Source organism: Hesperophylax consimilis, chromosome 19 (genome assembly GCF_061612785.1).
Source record: "Hesperophylax consimilis isolate HC1 chromosome 19, BYU_Hcon_1.0, whole genome shotgun sequence".
Lineage (NCBI taxonomy): Eukaryota > Metazoa > Arthropoda > Insecta > Trichoptera > Limnephilidae > Hesperophylax > Hesperophylax consimilis.
The window spans coordinates 11,017,045-11,038,896 of NC_142854.1; the positions used below are offsets into that span (position 1 = coordinate 11,017,045).

At 36.3% G+C, this 21,852-nt stretch overlaps 1 protein-coding gene across 3 annotated transcripts in view; it reads left to right on the plus strand.

Moving 5' to 3' along the window:
• Sec16 (endoplasmic reticulum export factor secretory 16) overlaps positions 1–21,852 on the plus strand; it is a 70,291-nt gene that overhangs the window by 20,043 nt on the left and 28,396 nt on the right. For 2 of the 3 annotated variants that reach the window (XM_089642919.1, XM_089642917.1), the window contains exons 8-19: positions 1,564–1,707; positions 4,385–4,481; positions 5,860–6,013; positions 7,233–7,501; positions 8,580–8,757; positions 10,331–10,534; positions 10,985–11,154; positions 12,697–12,802; positions 13,108–13,322; positions 16,053–16,204; positions 16,540–16,699; positions 18,562–19,101. In XM_089642919.1, the coding sequence (XP_089499045.1) occupies positions 1,564–1,707; positions 4,385–4,481; positions 5,860–6,013; positions 7,233–7,501; positions 8,580–8,757; positions 10,331–10,534; positions 10,985–11,154; positions 12,697–12,802; positions 13,108–13,322; positions 16,053–16,204; positions 16,540–16,699; positions 18,562–19,101 (2,389 nt within the window). The remainder of the gene's footprint in view (positions 1–1,563; positions 1,708–4,384; positions 4,482–5,859; positions 6,014–7,232; positions 7,502–8,579; positions 8,758–10,330; positions 10,535–10,984; positions 11,155–12,696; positions 12,803–13,107; positions 13,323–16,052; positions 16,205–16,539; positions 16,700–18,561; positions 19,102–21,852) is intronic. The other variant, XM_089642918.1, reaches the window with a different exon arrangement.

Sequence of the window (21,852 nt, forward strand, 5' to 3'; positions counted from 1 at the left end):
AATGGTTAGACAATTTCAGTGCTTTCGAATTTGTTAATCGTGAATTCATTTCATCCATCCAATAAAAATATCCAACATACTTGTCTTGTCATGTTATGTCATCGCTAAAACTAAACTCCAACGTTATCTGTTCACCGTGAATGTATTATTTTCAAACGCAAACAAACTGTGTATCTCATAATACTTGTTTGAATTCATGTCAATGCAATTTTAGTGACTAAAAATGAACACAAAGTAATATTGAATTTTTAATATAATATTAAGCGTCATCACTCATGTATATAACTACCTTTTTTTTACTGTTAAATAGATATTTCAACATTGCGTAGCCTAAATTGACTTTGTAAAGCCGAAATGGATTGTGTTTACCTGGAAATTCCAGACAGAAAAAGCTGTCCAAATTTGTAGAGACAGTTGTAGAGCTTTTGTTCTTTCAAACCAATAGATTATCAGCTTTATTGTTAAGATTGGGTCCAAGTGGAGAAGGGGTGTGGTAAAGGAAAGGGCAGGAATTAAGGTTAAGGTTAAAGGGCTGGAATAGAATCATTACATTAACTCCACATGGGAGACCCTGGGGAAAATAATTTCCCTAAAGGCCTATGTCATCTCTGTGAATGCAGTGTGGAGGCTCGGAGTGATTGTGGAAAGGAAGAAGTGAACCTGGGTCTTGAAGCGACCCATGTGGTTGGAGAAAGGAAACACAGAGGCCGACAAAATCGTTCCACAGCTGAGCTATTGAACTCAAAAACAAGTCATAGAAACAACCGGTTCTCATGTGACAAATGTCAACTGGTAATGTGCACCGGTGCCAAAGGAATCAATGATGCTAGTTCCTCGGAGCATCTTCCATTGAAATACTGATAGAACAAGGACAGCATTCCCACCCGACGGCTGCGCTCTAAGATTATAATCCGTCTGTTAAGATAGGAGAATCTATCAAACGGACCGATCGTTTCTGCACAGGGTCGAGGGTTTTTTTCAAGTATTTTGGGGCTTCAGACCAGAGGTGCTGCCAAATTCATCTGTGGGGCGCATTACAGAATTAGCAGTATACTGTTAAAGTATCTGCCGGCCCTAACTTAATAACTTTGCGTACACCAAGCATATCAATGGAAGGCCTGTTGGGAAGATTGCTTTGAAGATCAGTTGAAGGAGCACCACAGGGGCACCCACGCAGTCAGAACTTTAGGCATCCTATCATCTGGAATTCTTTCTGTGTCACCAGCCCGTAACAGTCTTTGGGACCCACAGAACCTTACAATGATCTCATGATCTGCATTATAAGGTTTCAAGTTCATGTTTTTTCTTAAATTTAGTAACACTTCTACGTTAATTTAGTCGGTTTGGATAGATATCTAACATTTACCTTCAGCTAAGCAGGTGAGTTGATATTTTTGATGGAAAATTATCTATTAGTGAATACATAATATTATGTACCTTATCCATTTGCCAAAAGGTATTGTTGACCTATCTTGACCTCAATAATATTGTCCTTAGCATAATTTCACGCCGTTCATTATCCAAATACTGTTGTGTGTGTTATCCAAACCCGTCCTTGTGTAGAACGCTCCTGGACACGAGCGGCAATTATTACTATACATTCAGGCGCATTGACCCGGGCGCGGCATACCGCCTGCCCGCATCTAATCAGCGAAGGAGGGGCAGCGGGTCCATGCACAGCCTGAACACGGACCACTCCGGCAGTAGGTGGGTTACGGGGGCTTCCGTCCGAGTAATGGGACAACACTCACTCAACCGTCTTAGAAGTCTGTAGCGAGGGTATCATCCGTTTTTAGGAGATGGTTGATAAAGTTCCACTCAGAGTCAGCTATAAAACTGATGTAACTAACTAACCATCATGCCGTTTCCCTGGACGAGTGCGCAGATAGGTTAGACCTCATCACAACTCTGTTTTGGCACACTCTGCTTCAATTCAAGTATCGTCTCATACAAACTCTTCTGTTATTCTGACTAAATATGGCATGACATGACCTATCTCGAGTATTTTATGTCTTTCTCAGGCATCCCTGACTTTTTTCACCATTCACCTTCGCGTCACATATCCGCCTTTTACTCCTTTCTCCGTTCATCCACTCCACATGTCCAAACTATCTTGTCCACCACGCTTCTTCTGCCTTAAACTCTTTCAAATTATTAAATAATGACAGCCTTAGTTATTTAAACCAGAATAGAAGACAGTTTCAGAATCACCCTGTACAAATGACTCAATTTAGACATCACTTGAAATTACTCTAAATATTTTAGTGTTGCACTTTTTGATATCGCAAACCAGGGTTACTTTTTCCCTTTTTTGTGACACATGGCTTTACAGCCTCTATGGATTGCACACCCTTGCTGAATAGCTACCAGTATATTCTTCTAACCTTTCTCTATGCTACCTTTTTCCTCTCGTGACATTCCTTATCCAGTCGAATGCCAATGGGTCTCTGGAGAACAAGCGACCATTCTAATATTATCCTTGTTAGAATTATTTACAATTCGATTTTGTCCTTTATGCTTTGAAAAATGTATGAAGAATACAATCAGAATCCTTAGATTCCACTTGATGGAAAATTATCTATTAGTGAATACATAATATGTATTTGTTTTTATATATTTGATGAATTAATGACAGTTAAAAAATAATTTTCTCTTTTCTTCTCTGGCTTTAATACATAATGTACTTGTTTGAGAGATGCTGAAATATGCTAGACCATTTGCATGACAGAAGTAAGATTATTATGATTTATTTGTTAATGTACTACAATTGGGCAAATCAACAAGAGTTTTTCGATGTGAGTGTTGTTTTGTTACTCGGAATATAAAACTAGGTTTCTGAATGGATTCAAACTGGAATTGTAAATATTCATGTGTAATTGCTAGATTTTATGTAAGTTATATAATGAGTTCAATATATATTTTTTATATTTTATCATCATTGAATAATTTGTGAGCGAAAGAAAAAGGGAATAAATAAAAGATGTTTCGTATCTCGTAAATGGGTCAAAATATAAAATTATTGCTGCAACGAATATTTGATTCAACACTGTACCCAAGAAGCATATTATGGATGCAAGTCCAACACACAAAATGTTCAGGAGAGCTGAAAAACTATGCTTTTTAGCAAATCTCTAACTTCCAGAAATTTATATCAAAATGTTTGTGGATATTTCTGGTGTGTGATTTTCTAAAAAACATAGTTTTTCTTGTCTTCTTAACATTTATTTTTGAGTTGCATCTGTATGCTTCTTGTGTACAGATTTTACAAAAAAAAAGATTAGGCATACTCGTTTTGATTTTTCTTTCGCACACTGATATATCTCATTGTTTTTCTATCGCGCACAGATATATCTCATTGTTTTTCTATCGCGCACAGATATATCTCATCGTTTTTCTGATACGCTCATTTTCTAACATGTACATATTAAGTGAATCCATCCACGGACTTGAGGTTTCATTGACAATATATACTACAAACTTATAAGTTTCATATAATTTCTAATTCAAATCACATTAAAAAAAGTTGATGTTCAAACGTCAATTCTATATTGATTTATTTTTAAGTTTTGTAATATTTCTGTACATAATATTATTTTTTTTTGGCTTTTTTGAAGGTAGGATTTTTATACTGCTTTTTTTCTAGTCAGGAATATGGTTTGTATGATTAATTATTTTTTATGCTTTTCATTGCTTATTTCATTTGCATTAGCGCTGGTTGCTTTTCATTCCATTGTTATTTTGCTTTGTACAAATAAATAGTTTAAGCAAATAGAGCATTCCGCAGGAGAAGTTACATGTATTTTTGTAAAATTATTTAAAAAAAGATTTTTGTTTTATGACTTTGCATAAAACTGTTTAGTGGCTTGGAATATAAATTAATAATTTTATTAGGATTTTTTTTGCTAAATTTTATTTTTTATTCAAATAATAAAACAGTAAATTTTCTTCTTCGTTGGTGTTTTTCTGTTAGTAAATAATAATAATGGATAATGTGAAAAATAATCTAAAACTTGAAAATCTGTTTCTACGGCAATTTTCTTGCTAATTATGAGTACCTACTGCATTGCATCCACTTGAGCGATTTTTGGCATATTATGGCAAATTCCCAAAAAGTGTTCGCTTATCATGGTGTGTTAAATTTATAGAACCTAATGGGATAAACGGCGAATTCTAGGTGAATTCATTGGCTTTAAACCGCAAGCAGTTCATGTGTTTCCATGTTAATATTTTAAAGAATGTTAGTTAAATAATATGATAAATGTGTGTAAACAATCAATCGCTCGAGTGGATTTGTAAATTTTTAATCTTTTTAAAAAAAATATAATTTTTCCATTTTTCATCGTTTATTAAAAATTGTCTCTAATTAAGTTATTTTCTTGTCTAGGGATTTCAACACTGACTCAATCAACTTGGGTTTGGAAAATTCAACGGTGAAATCTGAGCGAATGACTCCGGTGAAGTTTGCAACGGCTCACATTAAGGTATATTAGATATTTTATTTCCCGTAATCACCGTAATTGTATCAGTTTCTTGCAGCTGGTTTCCTGCTGTCTCCCTCCAGTTCCTTAGCTCTCAAGTCCAAGGATGCCGCCACCTATGTTTAGGCCTCCCAAAATGCCTTCACCGTTCGAGTTTAAGTTCTGCCTAGCAATATTTTCTCGTATGCACTACACTTTGGCTATGCTTTTTAACCTTTTGAACGCGTTAATTAGCTCCGTTTTATCTATACCCGTACGCGGTACATATTTTAAAATACCTATGCACGCAATTAATTGTCAAATTATAGCATTCTGGCATGATTTATTGGACTATATAGACAGAACAGATTATTCTCCACAATATGATAACAAATCCTCGTGTGTCAACACTCTCAGATGTTTATAAAAACAAAAACATATAATTTCATACAAAGACGTACAGTGTCTTTTGAATGTGGTCCCGCCATTCACTCGGCGTGTGTGTACTTAGGCCACTGCGTTGATAGATACAAGTGGGACACCATGAGCACTTAACATTTTTAGTTATGAAAACTTTTTCTAAAACTGAACACTTAAATTTTATGTCACTCAATATAATAACAAAATTGGACTAACGCCATCCGTTGACCAAATTGTAAACTATAGCACTCGAAGGCGCAAAGAGGCTCACTTGATTATCGATGTTTTTTAATGAAATACAATTTTATTTTCGAGAAATTCTTGTAGATGTCAGCATCGTGAAAGTTCTACGAATGTTCAAGTGAGCGGGAAATAAATTTATGTCGAAAGACCGCTGGAATATCGGCATTCAAAGTTTCCGTATCAACTGTTGATACAGCCGCGTGTAAATATGGACTTTTTGCCGTAACAACAGTTGATACGGCCGCGTGCAAAGAGTTAAGGGCCCAGCACTCTTCAGTCGTAGCTTTGCGCTATTCTGATGACTGTTTTATAGCGTTTGAATTTGGTCCTTTTCAAGGATTTAGGATTAGAAATGTCTTTGGAGTTTGTGCGTCCATTTATAGTAGCATCTGTTTGCCAGGGTGGTTATTTTCCTAGCTTACGTTGTTTTACAGCTTGACAATTATTCAGTCAGAATCTATCTAAGTTATTTTACTTTTGACTCTAACGGCAAACTCTCATCTAGCCAGAACAGTTGCACCTATATAGGCTACTTATATACAGGGTGTTTCAGCATGTGCCCAACAAACTTTAATCAGTGAATCCTCACCTTATTTGGAGTACAAAATGTTTTTCTCCTGTGAGAAAATGATTTTTCACCTCCTCCCGAGTAACCTACCAATCCCCCACCCTGACCCTAACCGTCCAATTCGTACTTTATTTTTATTTATCATATTTAAACACGTTAATTCAATTCCAGGGTATCATATCATCAACAAACCTGGTGACAATAAACCCCTGCTACCCCATGGATGGACAGCCCGCTATTGTGGAGATTCTGGACCTGAACAAGATACTCATCAATGACCCAGTGCGCTGCGAGCTCACTGCCTATCCTGGCCCTCTTGTCAAAGGTTGGTTTTTGCTTTATATGCTCTATACTAGTCATTCATAATGTACAGGAAAAATGGCATTACTCATTTTTTCTTAACATTTATTTTTAATTTTGCTAAAAGTGTGTGTTTCTTCCACACAGTTTTTAATTTTGTTTTAACATGTAATAAAGAATTTCTTTGATTTGAACATTTTAAAAATGCACAAAAGCATTTTTATTTTTTTAAAGTTAAATAATTTTTCTTTGTACCACCCACAGACATATGAATATATAGACTAGAAATTAAAGATGAGGGGTAAAATCAACTGTTGAAGAACGAAGGGGGTAAAGCTGACTGTGATTCGTCAATAAATCAATCTGACAGTATATAGGCATCTCGCATTATAATATCACCATTTAGTTCTTAAAAGTAAAATCTGCTTTTGAATGAATATACATTTTTACATGGGAGCGCAAATTACTCGCCACGTTATGAACAAATTCGGCAAAATAAATTTCTTCTATTTTCAGAGTCGAATATTTCGTTTACGTATTTAGTTAAGACACTTTTATAAATGTTCATAATTTACTTCCCAGCAACCAACCAGCTTTGTGTTTCGCGTCCATCTCGATGTGATAGTATATGTTTCTACAACTGATCCATATTATACGATGTGAATAAGCTTAAAATAAAGTAAAATAATGCTTATATATGGAATGTAATACGACAATTGGGTTTATTCTCTTTTTCACATCTATTTTTACAAGTTTTCATACCACAAGCCACCATTTTGCCGTGTTATTTCGTAAAATGAACCGATGATGCCTCGACCATAGTTCGCACAAGAATGATGACGTCACGTTTTCTAAATTCACGGGAGGCCATACGCGAGCCCAGCCGGCTCCAATGGAACCGGTATGGGGAGTGGGGAATAATACGCTTTTAATCACTTAGGGTAGGTCTGCTAATATTCATATGTCTATGCATTACTCATTTTTTCTTAACATTTATTTTTAATTTTGCTAAAGGTGTGTGTTTCTTCCCTACAGTTTTTATTTAGATTTAATATGTAATAAAGAATTTCTTTGATTTGTACATTTAAAAAATACACAATAGCATTTTAATTTTTGTAAAGTTAAATAATTTTTCTTTGTACCACCTATTGTCATCAAAAATAATCCAAACGATTGCAGCTCCCTACATTTTCGTCCATAATTTCTTGGATATACTGTATATAATTTGTTATATATCCTCACAGGTGTCACTCATAAAAAAACAGTAATTGAGTACTGCGAGTCGAAGATTCGCGACGCCCTGGATTCTCTGTCCTCTCCGCTGTTTGCCCACAACCAGACCGGTCACAACGTCCACAACAGCAGCAGCCATCAAAACAACAACAGCAGCAGTCACAACAGCCACAGCGAGAGACAGCCAGTTGTGAGCGCCGCTTCTCTGCCGGCCAACGCTGATCTTGGAAGCTACGTGCTGATGTGGGAACTGCTGATTTTGCTGTTGAGGCAGAACGGGGTACGTCATATAAAATACATTTATTATTTGTTATACAAAGGTATTATGTACACAACTCTGTTTTTACATGGTCTTGGTTTTGCACACTACTCCAAGGGTTTCCAACCTTTTGGAAACCAACTACTTTTTATTAGATTCAATTCTAGATGCGACCGTGTCTTTTTCTGTTTCAAATTTTCATTAGAGAATCGCTAGTATTGTCTTCAACGATTATATATTTTAAATGAGTTATATATTTTGAAGATGTCTTAAAAACAAACACCATTTTAGAAACAATATAAAATCACCTTATTGATTCCAATAAATAAATTTGTATTATTAATTTCGCATTTTAAAACTATGGAAACATTAAATATTACAATTTGAAGTTTTACTCATTATGTATTTCCAAAAAAATAATTAAATACTTTGGAAATTTTGAAAAATTAAATAAGAAATTTCCAGTGCTTCAAGTAAACAACAAGGCTATTTCGTTCTTCCGCTAGGTTCCATGATAACTCAACACAGTGACTATTCAACACACCTTTAAAAAGTGATATAAAGTCATTAAAAACGATGAAAAAAAACAAAATTTAAACCTACCTAACCTAACCTACTTAACCCAGTTAATAAAGTTTTTGTTTCATCACTTTCCATGACTTTATATAACTTTTTAAAGTTGTGATGAATTATCATTTTGATAATTCATCCGGTCACCGTATAAACAATGTGTATAACTTTTTATGGCTGTTTATATTTTTACATACCTATTTGCCAATTGAATAAAATATACACTATGTTTATTAGGAAGACTGAAAGTGTTGACCGGTCGGTGGTTGAGTTGACATCGCGCTTGGATCCCACCCAGGCGTAGTGTGTTCAATTCCTCTGCTGGCTAAGTCCTCCATCACAACACAAGCAACATTTTCCGCTCACTGTGGTGGTAGTAGGAGATTTTCAAATATTGTCATGCTATTAGTAACACGGGAATGTTTGTCTTTCGTTTAGAAAAAAAAAGTTTTGTTGTGCAGAAGGCATTATTATTTTACGAGAACCATTCACAACAAAGGGTATTTACTAATTGGCGTTATGTTTTCAGATGGTGGTAGGCACCGACATAGCGGAACTCCTGGTGAAGAACAAGCGGCAGTTTGAGTGGCGCGGCACTGGGGCCCCGGTCAGGCACCTCAGCAGGAGGGGCAGCACCTCCTCGGTGACCAGCCGCTCAGCCGAGATGCCTGTTGAGGAGGTGCCTCCACACCAGGGAGAAACACAAGGTACAATCAAATTAATAATAATAAGTATTTATTTGGGGAGGTTAGTTCAGTCCCACTATAACCATACACCGTCTCCCTTTCTGTAATTTGCCAATAATTGAATCTGACGGTGTTCAGGCTACTTGTATTATAATATCGCTATTTAGTCTGCGAAAATAAAATCGGCTTAAGAATTTCTAATCCTTTTTACCAAACTTACCTACAAAACCCAAATCGGGTAAACTATAGTTCTTGGCTTGTTGAAAATTGAATATTTAATAATTTGAATATTTATTCACGAATAAAATTGTATACAACAAGGACATACACAAACATAAAACTAGGACGTACAATCAAATTAGGCTACCAAAGAAGGACAAAGCGAATACCCAGAATAGTATATTATATAAAGGGATGAAATACTATATCGCACTGCCGGAAAACCTTAAGTAATAATAATAATAATAATAATTGGATAATTTGTAGAGCGCCGTTTTTGTGAAAAATCACCTCAAGGGCGCTGAAGTCTGCCCCAATTGAAAAGTTCAAGATGTTGTGTAGGAGCCACATCAAGCAAGAAAAAAAAAACATAGTTTATTAATTAATTATTCATTTGTAAACTTAAATGTACAAATTACTAAAATAAAAACAATAAATAAAAAAAATAAAAATAAATATTTTATTACCCTCTTTAGCTAGACACCTTTACAAATGTGTTATAATTTACCCACCTCACTCATTTTTACCGTCGCTATGCCAGGTGGTTTGGTTAAATATTAATATTCAGATCCTGCACAGAAAAGTCTCACAGTAGACTGCCCTGCAAACCCTTGCTTTACTTTAGCGAACTTTACTTTTCTGCGTAGGACCTGGTCATTTAAATATGTGATCTTCGGCGGTCTACGTACGACTGATGTGGATGTCCATGAGTCCAACAGATTCCATACAGAGTATACATACATTTGATTATAGTATAATTTATAATAAGAGACATGAAATGAAAAAAATAAGTATGAAATAAAGCCTTTGGACTGTGGTATTTAAATTTTCAACAAACATCAAACCCAACCTAACCTAGAGACACCTAACCTAACCTAACATATTTTTAAAATAATATTTTTTCACCAAACCATTATGTAGATTTTTTTTAAAGCTTTAATAATATGAGTTTTTTAAAAAGCTTTAATAAAATGAGCTTTTTTAAAAAGCTTTAATAATATGAGATTTTTAAAAAAGCTTTAACATATAAGCTTTTTTTAATAGCTTTAATTTATAATAGCTTTAGTTATATGAGCTTTTTAAAAAGCTTTAATGATATGAGCTATTTTTAAAACTTTAATAATACAAGCATCATAATAAGTTACTATTTAGATCTGATGTTATTTAGTTTTGAAATGTTATACATAAATGTACAGTCAATTTGTTCAAAAATAAATGAATTATAATAAGTATAAGTTAGTGGCGAGGAGATGCATATGGAAGAATAATGTATTTCCACAGTGCAGTGGAACTCTCATGTAAGTTTTTCCTTTGTAACAATATCCTCGAGAAAATTGGACAAGTGCATAGTAATTTACAATGATTGTTTTCCCAGCTGACGGTGCGGAAGATTCTTCTAACGAACCCTCGCTGTCGGCCAGAAGGACGGAACGAGTGCAGCAGCCATCCTCGTTGGTCAGAAACACCGCCCGGAGGACCTCCTCCAACACCAACATCCTGGAGTCATCCTCACAGGAGAAGTACATCACCGACAGGTTCCGCGAGTACCTGCTCTTTGGCAGTGGGAAGGAAGCGCTGGGTAATTATTACACTCCCTACAGCCCAATACATACCCCAATTGGGGATTCCATGGTTCCACTGGCTCCATACAGTTGAAACCCTTCTGCGGTAATCACCCAAAAAAATTAAAAAGAGGCGAGATCATGTTTTAGGAGCGGGGAAATACAAATGCCAACAAGTCGTTCCGCAGCTAAGCTTGAAAATGATTCATAAAAATTATCTCAATTTATGCGCCAAAGTCAACTGTGTACAAAAGTGTTGTTTACTTAATGTGCCATTACAGAAGAGATTACAGTCAAACCCTCTTATAAGGTTCCCAGATAAGAGGTTCCGTTTTTCAGTCCAACAGAAATAAAACAGCTGAAGGTTTTCCCTTCTAGGATTTTTTTTCTGGTCCCCAGGGAAACATTGTATGAGAGTTTCATTGTAATCTGTTATTCATGCATGATTATAATTTGTAATTTTCCAGAATGGGCGATGAGCCACGGCCTGTGGGGTCACGCATTGTTTCTGGCGTCCAAGATGGATCGCAGGACGTACGCCAACGTCATGACGAGGTTTGCCAACGGGCTGGCCGCCAACGACCCGCTGCAGACGCTGTACCAACTGATGTCCGGACGCCAACCTGCTTCCGTTACTGTGAGTACTCAATTTGTCTTTGCACGATTTGAAATATGTAACACAGTCAACAAAGGTAATGGTGATATCCACTCTTATTTAGAATCCTAGATTTTTCCCACTTTTTTGCATACGCTATCCCATAATAGTGTGAATACAGTATGATGTGTTTAATTGTTGACATCCTGGAGTGAGTTTCATACAATAAAATCTATCTCCCATTTTCCAATACATATATTATGTACTGTATTGTTATTCTGTGGAACATGTCTCCCGTGTAAAAATAGAATTAAGTGTAGGAACTTCAAAGGAGGATTAGTATGAGTTTATTGACAAGGTTTATCAACATATTTAGTTTGCCAAGATCGTGACAAAGTTTGTTAACATCATGCATAAATACCTTTGCCAATACCTTTGCCAGCGTCCTGTACATATGGCATATGAATATGAATAAATAGTTTTGTCCTCTCAAAAACTCAATTCTATCAAGAAAGGCCACAGACATAGGAATTAATAGACGAGAAGATAATGGCGAGGGGTAAAATCAACTGTTGAAGAACGAAGGGAGTGAAGCTGACTGTGATTCGTCAATAAATCAATCTGACAGTAAATAGGCATCTCGCATTATAATATCACCATTAACTTCTTAAAAGTAAAATCTGCTTTTGAATGAATAGACATTTTTACATGGGAGCGCAAATTACTCGCCACGTTATGAACAAATTTGCGAAGTCCAAATTCGGCAAAAAAATTCGGTTCTATTTTCAGAGTCGAATATTTCGTTTAAGTATTTAGTTAAGACACTTTTATAAATGTTCATAATTTACTTCCCAGCAACCAACCAGCTTTGTGTTTCGCGTCCAGACGTTTCTCGATGTGATACATATTATACGATGTGAATATGCTTAAAATAAAGTAAAATAATGCTTATATATGGAATGTAATACGACAATTGGGTTTATTCTCTTTTTCACATCGATTTTTACAAGTTTTCATAGTACAAGTCAACATTTTGCCGTGTTATTTCGTAAAATGAACCGATGATGCCTCGACCATAGTTCGCACAAGAATGATGACGTCACGTTTTCAAATTTCACTTGAGGCCATACGCGAGCACAGCCGGCTCCAATGGAACCGGTATGGGGAGTGGGAATAATACGCTTTTAATCACTTAGGGCAGGTCTACTAATATTCATATGTCTATGAGAAAGGCGTACAAATACAAAATTGTATTGTTGATATTTCGCCAAGATCATGACGTGGTTTCCTAACATGATTATGATGACCAACATCACGCCACGTTTTGCGAATATTATAATGAGATTTTACCAACATCAAGAAACATTTTGCTAAGATCATAATTAGGTTTCCCAATATGGTGACGAGCTTTTGCCAAGAACATGATGAGGTTTCCCATCACGACAACAGGGTTTTACCAGCATCATGACACATTTTGTCAAGAAGATGATGAGGTTCAATATATTCCAACGAAGATTGATCCACTGTGATGATGAAACTTGCTCGGAAGTGGTATAATTAATGATTACATTTGTGTTGTAATAGTGTGTCCTGGATGAGAAGTGGGGAGACTGGAGACCACATCTGGCCATGATTCTATCCAACACTTCGCAAAGGCCAGAACTGGACAGAAAATCCATTACTCAACTAGGTAAGACAGTCTACATATTAACCAAACAATCCTTTGCTATCTCTTCTATTTTAGTGAAGAGAGATTCTTTAAAATTCCAACTTCTTAAAAGTAAGTTGAAATATTTTTGGTATTCCAAGAGATAACTAATTTTTATTTTATTTTACCTTCATATCTGTTGAACGGCTCTAGATTATAAATACACCTTCTTCACAACGCACCCCAATTACGAAAGCCATACTCCCCCTGATCCGGGTTATTGTACCAGTATTCACGTTAAAAATAAGTAAATTATATAGCACCATTTTATTAATTTAATCTCATAGGCGACACGCTACAATCCCGAGGTGACACCTACGGTGCCCACTTCTGTTACCTGATGTCCCGAGAGGAATTCCATCCGTCCCGCCTGCAACTCCTGGGGCTCGCACCCCCCCTGCCTGCTGCAGGACGCACTCCGTCCTATGCCATCATAATGACGGAGATATACGAGTATGCTTGCACGCTCAGTCAGGACAACTTCACCCTGGGACACTTCCAGGTAACTTATCCTAATAACATTTGAGTCGTGTAATTTCTATACCCGCTATATCAACTTTCATTGATTTGCAGAAAACCGCAAAAAAACTGTCACATCTCTAGCGTACATTAAAAATTTTTATATAATGAATTGGAGTAATAAAATTTCGAAAAGCATTTATTTTTCTAAATATGTCTAGCAATAATTAAGTAATTTCGATAAATAAAATGGATAAAATGGATTATTATCGGATTACAGCTAGTAAATATATACAAAACACATATGCTAAGATGGTACATTTTAGTAAATCGGACATTTAGATAATGGCGGACATCTTGACATTTTAGCTTGGCATTCCAAGGGTTAATATACAGATCTTATGTACTTACTGCTACCATCTGTTTTTATTTTTACCGCCATATTTGAATATCTTCGCCGCCATATTAGCTTTCTTCTGTCATAAAAAGAGAAACTAATCGACATCCATAGGGAACGGGCATTCTAACAGATTTATTGGAATTGAATGAATTTGATAAGCGTGCAAACTGATATATTATTGGCATTATCGATCTCTTATTTCAATTTTAGAATTACTATTGTTCTTGATTAATTAAAATACATGATAACAAATAATTATAAGCAATAATTAGTCGCATGAAATATCAATACAAATTAAAAAATCTCCCGAGTACAAATAAATGCCGCCAACGGGAATTGAACCCGTGCCTTCTGATGTCCGGTCAGGTGCTCTGAAACCACTGAGCTATGTCGGCTTATTTCCAACCCGCCAAATGATTCAATATGTACTAGTACCTCAATCAACAATTACTGCCGATTATATTTTTTTCACCTGTAAACAACCAAATTTATTTTTGTAGGAAAGGCTTTGTTAGTGCTAAATTTCTCACTAGATGGCGTCGAGACATATTATATCTTCATTTATTGGTGAAATATTTTTGACTTGTAAAATATTATTATTTTTTTAATTATTAACTAATGTTTACAAGACAAGGTTTTATGCAAAGCATAAAGGATAATTATGAGCAATAATTAGTCCCGTTGGGGGCATTTATTTTTACTCGGAAGATATTTTCAATTTGTATTGATATTTCAGGCAACTATTTATTGCTTATAATTATTTGTTATCCTTTATGCTATGCCTAAAACCTTGTCTTATAAACATTAGTTTATCATTAAAAAATAATAAAATATATGAATTAGGTACAGAAAATGAGTTCTGAATAGCTCAGTGGTTAGAGTGCTGTAGCAGTAATACAGATCCTGGGTTCGATTATGTGACCGTTACATTTTTATTTTATGTTTCTTGTTCTGTTTCATGTTTCGTTTAGATTTATTAGCATTATCTTCTTCTTCAATGATAAAAATATATTAAATTTTTGATGTTTATAACCTTCAAAAGTTATTCCAATAATTAATCTTGAGTAAATTTTATTTTTAAGCTTTGACTATCTATAAATAGTATAAAATAAAGTCGTTATCCGCATCTGTCTGTGCGCTTAGTTCTTCTAAACTACGCAACAGATTTTCAATAATTTTGAAATTTCTTCTGAAAGGTATGATTTGAGATTTTCACGGCCAAAAGTATTATAGTGATTTGTTTTTGGGGTATTATGCCATGTTACGCTATCTCCTTCTTTAGCCATCGTTTCGGACAGCATTGCAGTGTCCATCATCAGGGCACATCCATTACACATCTGCCCTGATGATGTACACTGCAATGCTGTCCGAAACTTTGGCTAAAGAAGGAGATAGCGTAACACGGCATAATACCCCAAAAACAATTCTTCTGAAAGGTTTATTAATACATGCACATTATATTTATTTATAGAGAGTAGAGAAACGTTAATGTTTAGTAATAAAGTCATAAAAAAATATATTTTCGGGTACTTACATTGTTAACGCTGGCTAAACCTCATGAGATACATCAAAATAAGGTACTACGGAAATGTATATCTTAAAAAGGCCTTCAGAATATCTCTTATCTTTCAAGGATTATCCCCAGTAACGTCAGCTACATGTCAGCTAGTCCTGAATAAGGAAATCTGTTTTCTTCACACTACTGCAATCACATCTAGGCACAGCGGCCCCCTGCCGTTGTTTCTACCTACAGTCGGAGGCGGTTTACTTCCGTTCCCCGCGAGCACTTAGGCCATAGGCCCATTGTACTATCTCCCATTTTACCTCATTCCCTTGCCAGTAACCCGGTCCCTTTTATGTAGTTCACCAGGGCTGTCATTGGATATGTGGCGATGTCTTCTGGTTCCACACTGTGTCTTCCCAGGTATCTGAGCCTTATTCCCAGCAGAGCGGGACATTGGCACCATAGGTGAATTGGAGTCTCTTCCTCCTCTTCACATTTCCTACAGATGTTGGTGTTTTCCACTCCCAACAGTTGCATGTGTCTCCTGAGATGGCAGTGTCCCGTTAATAGTCCTACCAGTTCCCTCAGTGAGTTTCTGTCCATATCGAGTAGTTGCCTGCTTCGGTTAGGGTCCGGTCCGTATATGAGTACTTTAGATTGCCTCATTCCGGGTGCCTTCTTCCATTCTTTCCAGTGTTGGGATTTGACCCACCTCTTGATATGTAGTTTGGTGTGGCAAGCTGCTACTCCAAAAGCATAACTTTCATTGCGATAACTCATGCAGTTTGGTCGGCACGCTTCCATCACATTTCTCTCTTTGTTTCAATTATCTATGTATGTCACTAACACGTTTGTTTTGTTTGCTGTAGTTCTACAAATATCTTCTGGCTACTCGACTGGTGGATGTGGGACTCTATGAACGCGCCCTGTTCTACATGGAGAGTATTTCCAACGTGGTGGCGCAATCACCCCACCAATACCAGACCTCCTTCGTGGAGAGAGTCTTGGAGATGGCTGACCGGTAAGATTTTTAACAATTAATTAAATTAGTAACCAATTCACATATACATACAAGTATACATACATAAAAAAAATTCTGGGAACTTATTATTTTACTAGCCTTTTTTTTTTTAAGAAAGACAAACATTCCCGGGTAACGAATAACTCGACAATATTTGAAAATCTCCTACTACCACCACCACAGTAAGCGGAAAATGTTGCTTGGGTTGTGATGGAGGACTTAGCCGGCCGAGGAATTGAACACACTACGCCTGGGTGGGTCCCAAAGGCGATGTCAACTCAACCACCGACTGGTCAATTATTTTGATCTATTTCAATAATAATGGTTCTTTTCAGGTTGAAGTACTACGACCCGGAAGAGAATGTTGGAGAACTGTTGGAGGACGCCGATCAGTACGGTGAAGGGCAGTACGGTCAAGAAGGGCATGTAGGTCAGGGAAGGACCAATGAAAAGAGTTGGGTCACCAATCTTAGGAGGGTTCTTAATGATTTGAGTGTAAGTCGAATGTTTATTTATTATAATATTGTTTATTTAAAAAAAAAATTATAGGTATGTTGCAAAGGTGTGTTCGGTGTTAAAAGTAAACCATGTAATATTGTAGATTTATTTATCGCGGCGCGGAAGGAGTAAGTTATTTTGATTAGCGCTTAGTAGACTGACTAGGTACCTTCCCGCTGTCGCTTCTCTAAGGTGCCAATACGATTCAAGTTGCACCTAAGAAAGTTCCCGAACATTCAAGTTGCTATGGCTACAAACATTGCCACCTGTAACTCTGAGCAACTGCCGAAATTTCCAGTATGTTCTATGACGGCCTAGGTACCTTAACGCTTGGCACTGTGTACTAAGTAGTACTTGACACAGTCCGACTCGAGTAGTGGCATATCACTACAGGTAAAGACTCTCAAACGAAAGATGTGAAACAAAAAGATTGTTAATTGTTTCTTTACATTGTATCTTTTTTTATGTTAGAATTTTTTACCTCACTAGGACAAGCCTGTGTTGAGTTTAATAATTTTACAAAACAATAAAAATAACATGTAGGTACCCAGTTCGTAGAAACATTAATGTTACAATATTGTCCTCGATTATAAATTGAGAGGACAATATTGTAACATTAATGTTTCTACGAACTGGGTACCTACATGGTACCTATTAAGCTAATTCCGTCGCATTTAGGAATTGAATCTAGGAACTAAGCCAATCTTGGTCTCAGCCGGTCCTGGCTTCAATTCCTAGTTGAGACCGAATCTTTTTCTGATTTTAAATTGAAATTTATTGTTTATTAATCTTTAGATTACATACTTGTATTCTCTAAAGCAAGGCTGCCCAACCTTTTTAGCAGTTGGGCGAAATTGACGATTTTGAATCACTGGCGGGCCACTGAATACCTATTTCCATGGGGGGGGGGGGGGTTGTTAGAGAATTTCTATAAAACATAATTCCCCACAAAAAAAAAACTCAATAAGTGCTCCGCACAAAATATTCCGCACACCCGAACATCATATGTGATACCCCACAGCAATTTTTCGAATTCCATAATTCCATGGGGGGGGGGGGTGGCTACAGGATTCCATTTCGACGCAAAAAATATTATGTCGAAAACCGGTGTATTTTTGTTTCAAAAGTAAGTTCAACAGGTTAGATTTTTTTCGTCGCTGATTCTCGTTCTGAGTAGCCTAAATAGCGATAAATCCGTCGTTGGCAACACTGGTGACCGCGCGCAAGCTGCATTGTTTGTTTTACCGCAGGCCCGCGACACTTTTTCAAATTGGCGGATTGGCGAGTTTTTTGAAAATGTTTCACGCGGGCCACTTATAATTCGTTCGCGGGCCACATTGTGGCCCGCGGGCCTGGGGTTGGGCAGCCTTGCTCTAAAGGCTGATCTCCCGCACTCTAAATGTTTTGTTTTTGAAACATTTAAGTACACAAAAAACCTGCGCGGAGAATGTGTATGGCCACACCCCAATGTTTCAATGTCTTGTAAAAATGTTTAGAACAAACAAAACATTTTGTGCGCAGGAGACCCGCCTTAATACACTTAGCATGTTTGTGTTACAAACATTCTTATTTCTTCTTTTTTTAAATGTATGAAAACAAACCATATTATGTTATCCCATTTCCAAAGTCACCAAATATTATGTTATTTTCTCATAGAACATATTTTTTCATACCCCTTTATTGCTACATAAATCGAAAATAATCTCACATGCTCTCTGAAATGTAAATGTTTTATTATTTGATAGACTTGTGTGTGACAAACTGTCTCTTATTAACAAAATAATATTCCTTGAATGATTGAAATAATGTGTAAACAATATCCCATGACTATCATCTAACACCATTATCGCAAATTTCAGAGTGGCGCGATCCTGCACGAACCCCAATCCTTGCAATCGCAGACCCCCGTCGAGTATGACCAACCAAACATCCAACAATCACAACATCAACAAAATCCAAACAACCCAATCTATCAACAACAGACAAGCACCAACCAACAGCAGTGGAACCAGAACTCTTTCCAACAACAACAACAACAGCAGCAGCAGTTGCAACAACCAGGTTATGATCAGTTTCAGCTCCAGCAACAGTTGAAGATACAGCAACAGCAACAATTAGAGCAACAGCAACTCTACCAGCAAGAAGACAAACTACCGGAAGGTCTAGAAACAGATGGGATCCCACAGATGTACGACCCGACGGGGCAGGGTGGCATTGTAGCCCCTTCACCCTCCTCTAACTCCTACATCCCGCCCATCTCGCAATACGGAAGCTATGGTGACCAACATCAGCTGCGGGAAGGTGAAACAGATCCTCAGAACAGCTACGGAGCTCCGGTTTCTTCATCAGACAGCGGTTATTGGAACCACGATCAGCAGCAAAATAATTACGGCTATGAGGTAGGAATTTGATTTATCTCGCATGGTTTTTTGTATTATTCATGAGATTCTGTCAAGTTTTATTGTGTCAAGTATGTACCAAATTTTACTTACTTTAATGTGAAACCGCACAAAAGTCAGTGAGACTATGGCAACCCCAATCGGGGTATGTTGTGAGGCTGAAAGAATCGGGGAAGAGGAAGGTGGGGAAGTACCTGGCTATTCAGCTCTGGTCACCAAACATGGCCAAAGCCATATAGAGTATCTTCCACTCTGGAACGTGCCGCAAATATACTATATATGATTTTAAATGAGTACATTGTGAAATAACACAAATTAATGTAATAAAATTTATTTGCGCACGCCGGGAGTTGAACCCGTGACCTCTAGCTTGAGAGCCTTACCCCTCGACCAAGGAGGCCGTCTATTTACTAAGTCTAGTGTCCAATTCATCACTGTGTTAAGAAAAACATTATTGCTTTTCTCAGGAAACTAGAAAAAATCGGGTAAACAAAAGTTCAGGCTTGTTTTCAAAATTTAATATTTTGTTACACTATTTAGTTAGACCCTTTACAAATGTGTTTGTAAGGTAGTTCGGTTGAAAATGAACATTCAGATTGTGCGCAGAAAATTGCCAAAATGTATTGCTCTGCAAACCGTTTTCTTACATTAGCGAAGTTTACTTTTCTGTGTAGCGTCGGGTTATTTTAATGAGCGCCCTTCAGCGGTCAACGTACGACTACATGACTACTGACGTAGTTTATTTGAAGCATTCTCGAACCCCCCCAGGGCCAAAAGTATGATCACGTGGTTTGTCTCCGTGGTTTTTGAGATTTTGGTCATTCAGGATTTTGCTTTCGACACATTGTCCTGCAATCAAATATAATCAAGCAAGAATTTGTACTGTATCGTTTGTATTTCTTTCAAATTAATAAATTATGGAAACCAACGTACATGGTTCAATCATTCTTATCTGCAAAGATTAGGTGATATCTGCCATGGCGTTTAATATGATCCTTGATATAATTTGTAAATTAATGAACAGTAGAATAGAAAACCTGAATGCAGAGGTTCCTAGGATTTTTTTAACATTTCCTTGTGCAAATTAATGTTTCCTTAAGTGCAACTTAAGTACAATGTTTTCAGTAGAACTTATATAATTTATAATTTGCTAGTGATTTTGCATTGCTTTTTGTTGTGAGCTTTTGTTTGTTTTAGTACATAGTTTGAAACTAGTGAAATTAATTTGAAATGCTTTCATTGTATGTAATTCAATATTGAAGGATTCGGGACCAACCCCAATTTTTCAGTTTTGAGCTTCAGTAATATGTATGTAATTTATAGAACATAGAAATGAACACAGCCTCAAAATATAGTTCATTTGTAATGCATTATCAGACTTTCTTAGTAATATGTATGTAATTTATAGAACATAGAAATGAACACAGCCTCAAAATATAGTTTATTTGTAATGCATTATCAGACTTTCTTTCGATTCGTACATGGAGATATTTACAAGCGACTTGAGCTTTGTGCGTAAGTATCCACCATACTATTTTGCTAGCGTTCATACATGACGCAACGCATCGACTATGGGTTGCACGCTACTGACAGTGCTGGTAACACGCTACGCGAGTTGAATTCGCAACTACTATTTGTTTGACAGAAATGATGTCTGAACGTGATTTGAATTCTAAATTTGTTTTATAGATGAAAAATATCCATGTTATTATAACTATAATTTGTCAGAATACGTTCGAAAGGATTTAGCAAAGAAGGCGTGGAAAGAAAAATCTATTTGACTTCATTCTCATGTAGTTCTTTAGCAGTGACAAATGCACCACAATTAACATTTATTTCGTTAATTGGATGAACCAAATCTTTAAAATATTTTTTATGCTTGTAAATATGAAGAACAATATTATTGTCTTCGTCGCTAGAGTCACTTGAATTATTTCCACGGCAGCACTTGAAGAAATGATTCAAAGTTCAGTATAATTTAGGTAGCGCAGTGTACTGAAACCAGCATTAAAGAGTAGCATATCGGTAGGCTACTTGTGGTTGCGTCATAGTCACGTAGCTTGCAAGTTTCTCTGTGTACGACGGACCTTATTTTATATCTTTTCATTTCATTTAAAGTTACATACTTAACCCTTAGTAAAATTTGGGACAAGCAAAACAATTGTTACTTTTATAGAATGTTTTTTAAGATTTTTGATTTTAGAATTTCACTCTTTGAAGTTTTAAGAAAGATTGATAATAATAGAAATAAATTATACGAGGGTTTGGTGAGAATTTATGGGGTTCTCTTATCACATAAGCAAATAGAGGGAGTGATTTTTTAGTAGATAGTGGACATATTCCTCCACATAAGTAGGATTATTACTATCATGCCCCTGGTCCTTCATTTATAACCTATCAAATATTTGTAACAATAAGGTCAATTTTGCTTTGTGCGAAATTAATGAAATATTTGTAACAATTCGAAATTCTTTCTTGAATAGATAATCAATTTCATTCGCCTGTTTGTGGCACAGGAAAGGTGTTATGTAAATTGGCGACATCTGTTTTATTTCACATCAGTGTATAGATTTATTACACTTATAGGGATTACAGTGAAACTTGCTTAACCTTTTGAACGCGTTAATTTGCTCCGTTTTATCTATACCCGTACGCGGTACATATTTTCAAATACCTATGCACGCAATTAAATGTCAAATTATAGCATTCTGGCATGATTTATTGGACTATATAGACAGAACAGATTATTCT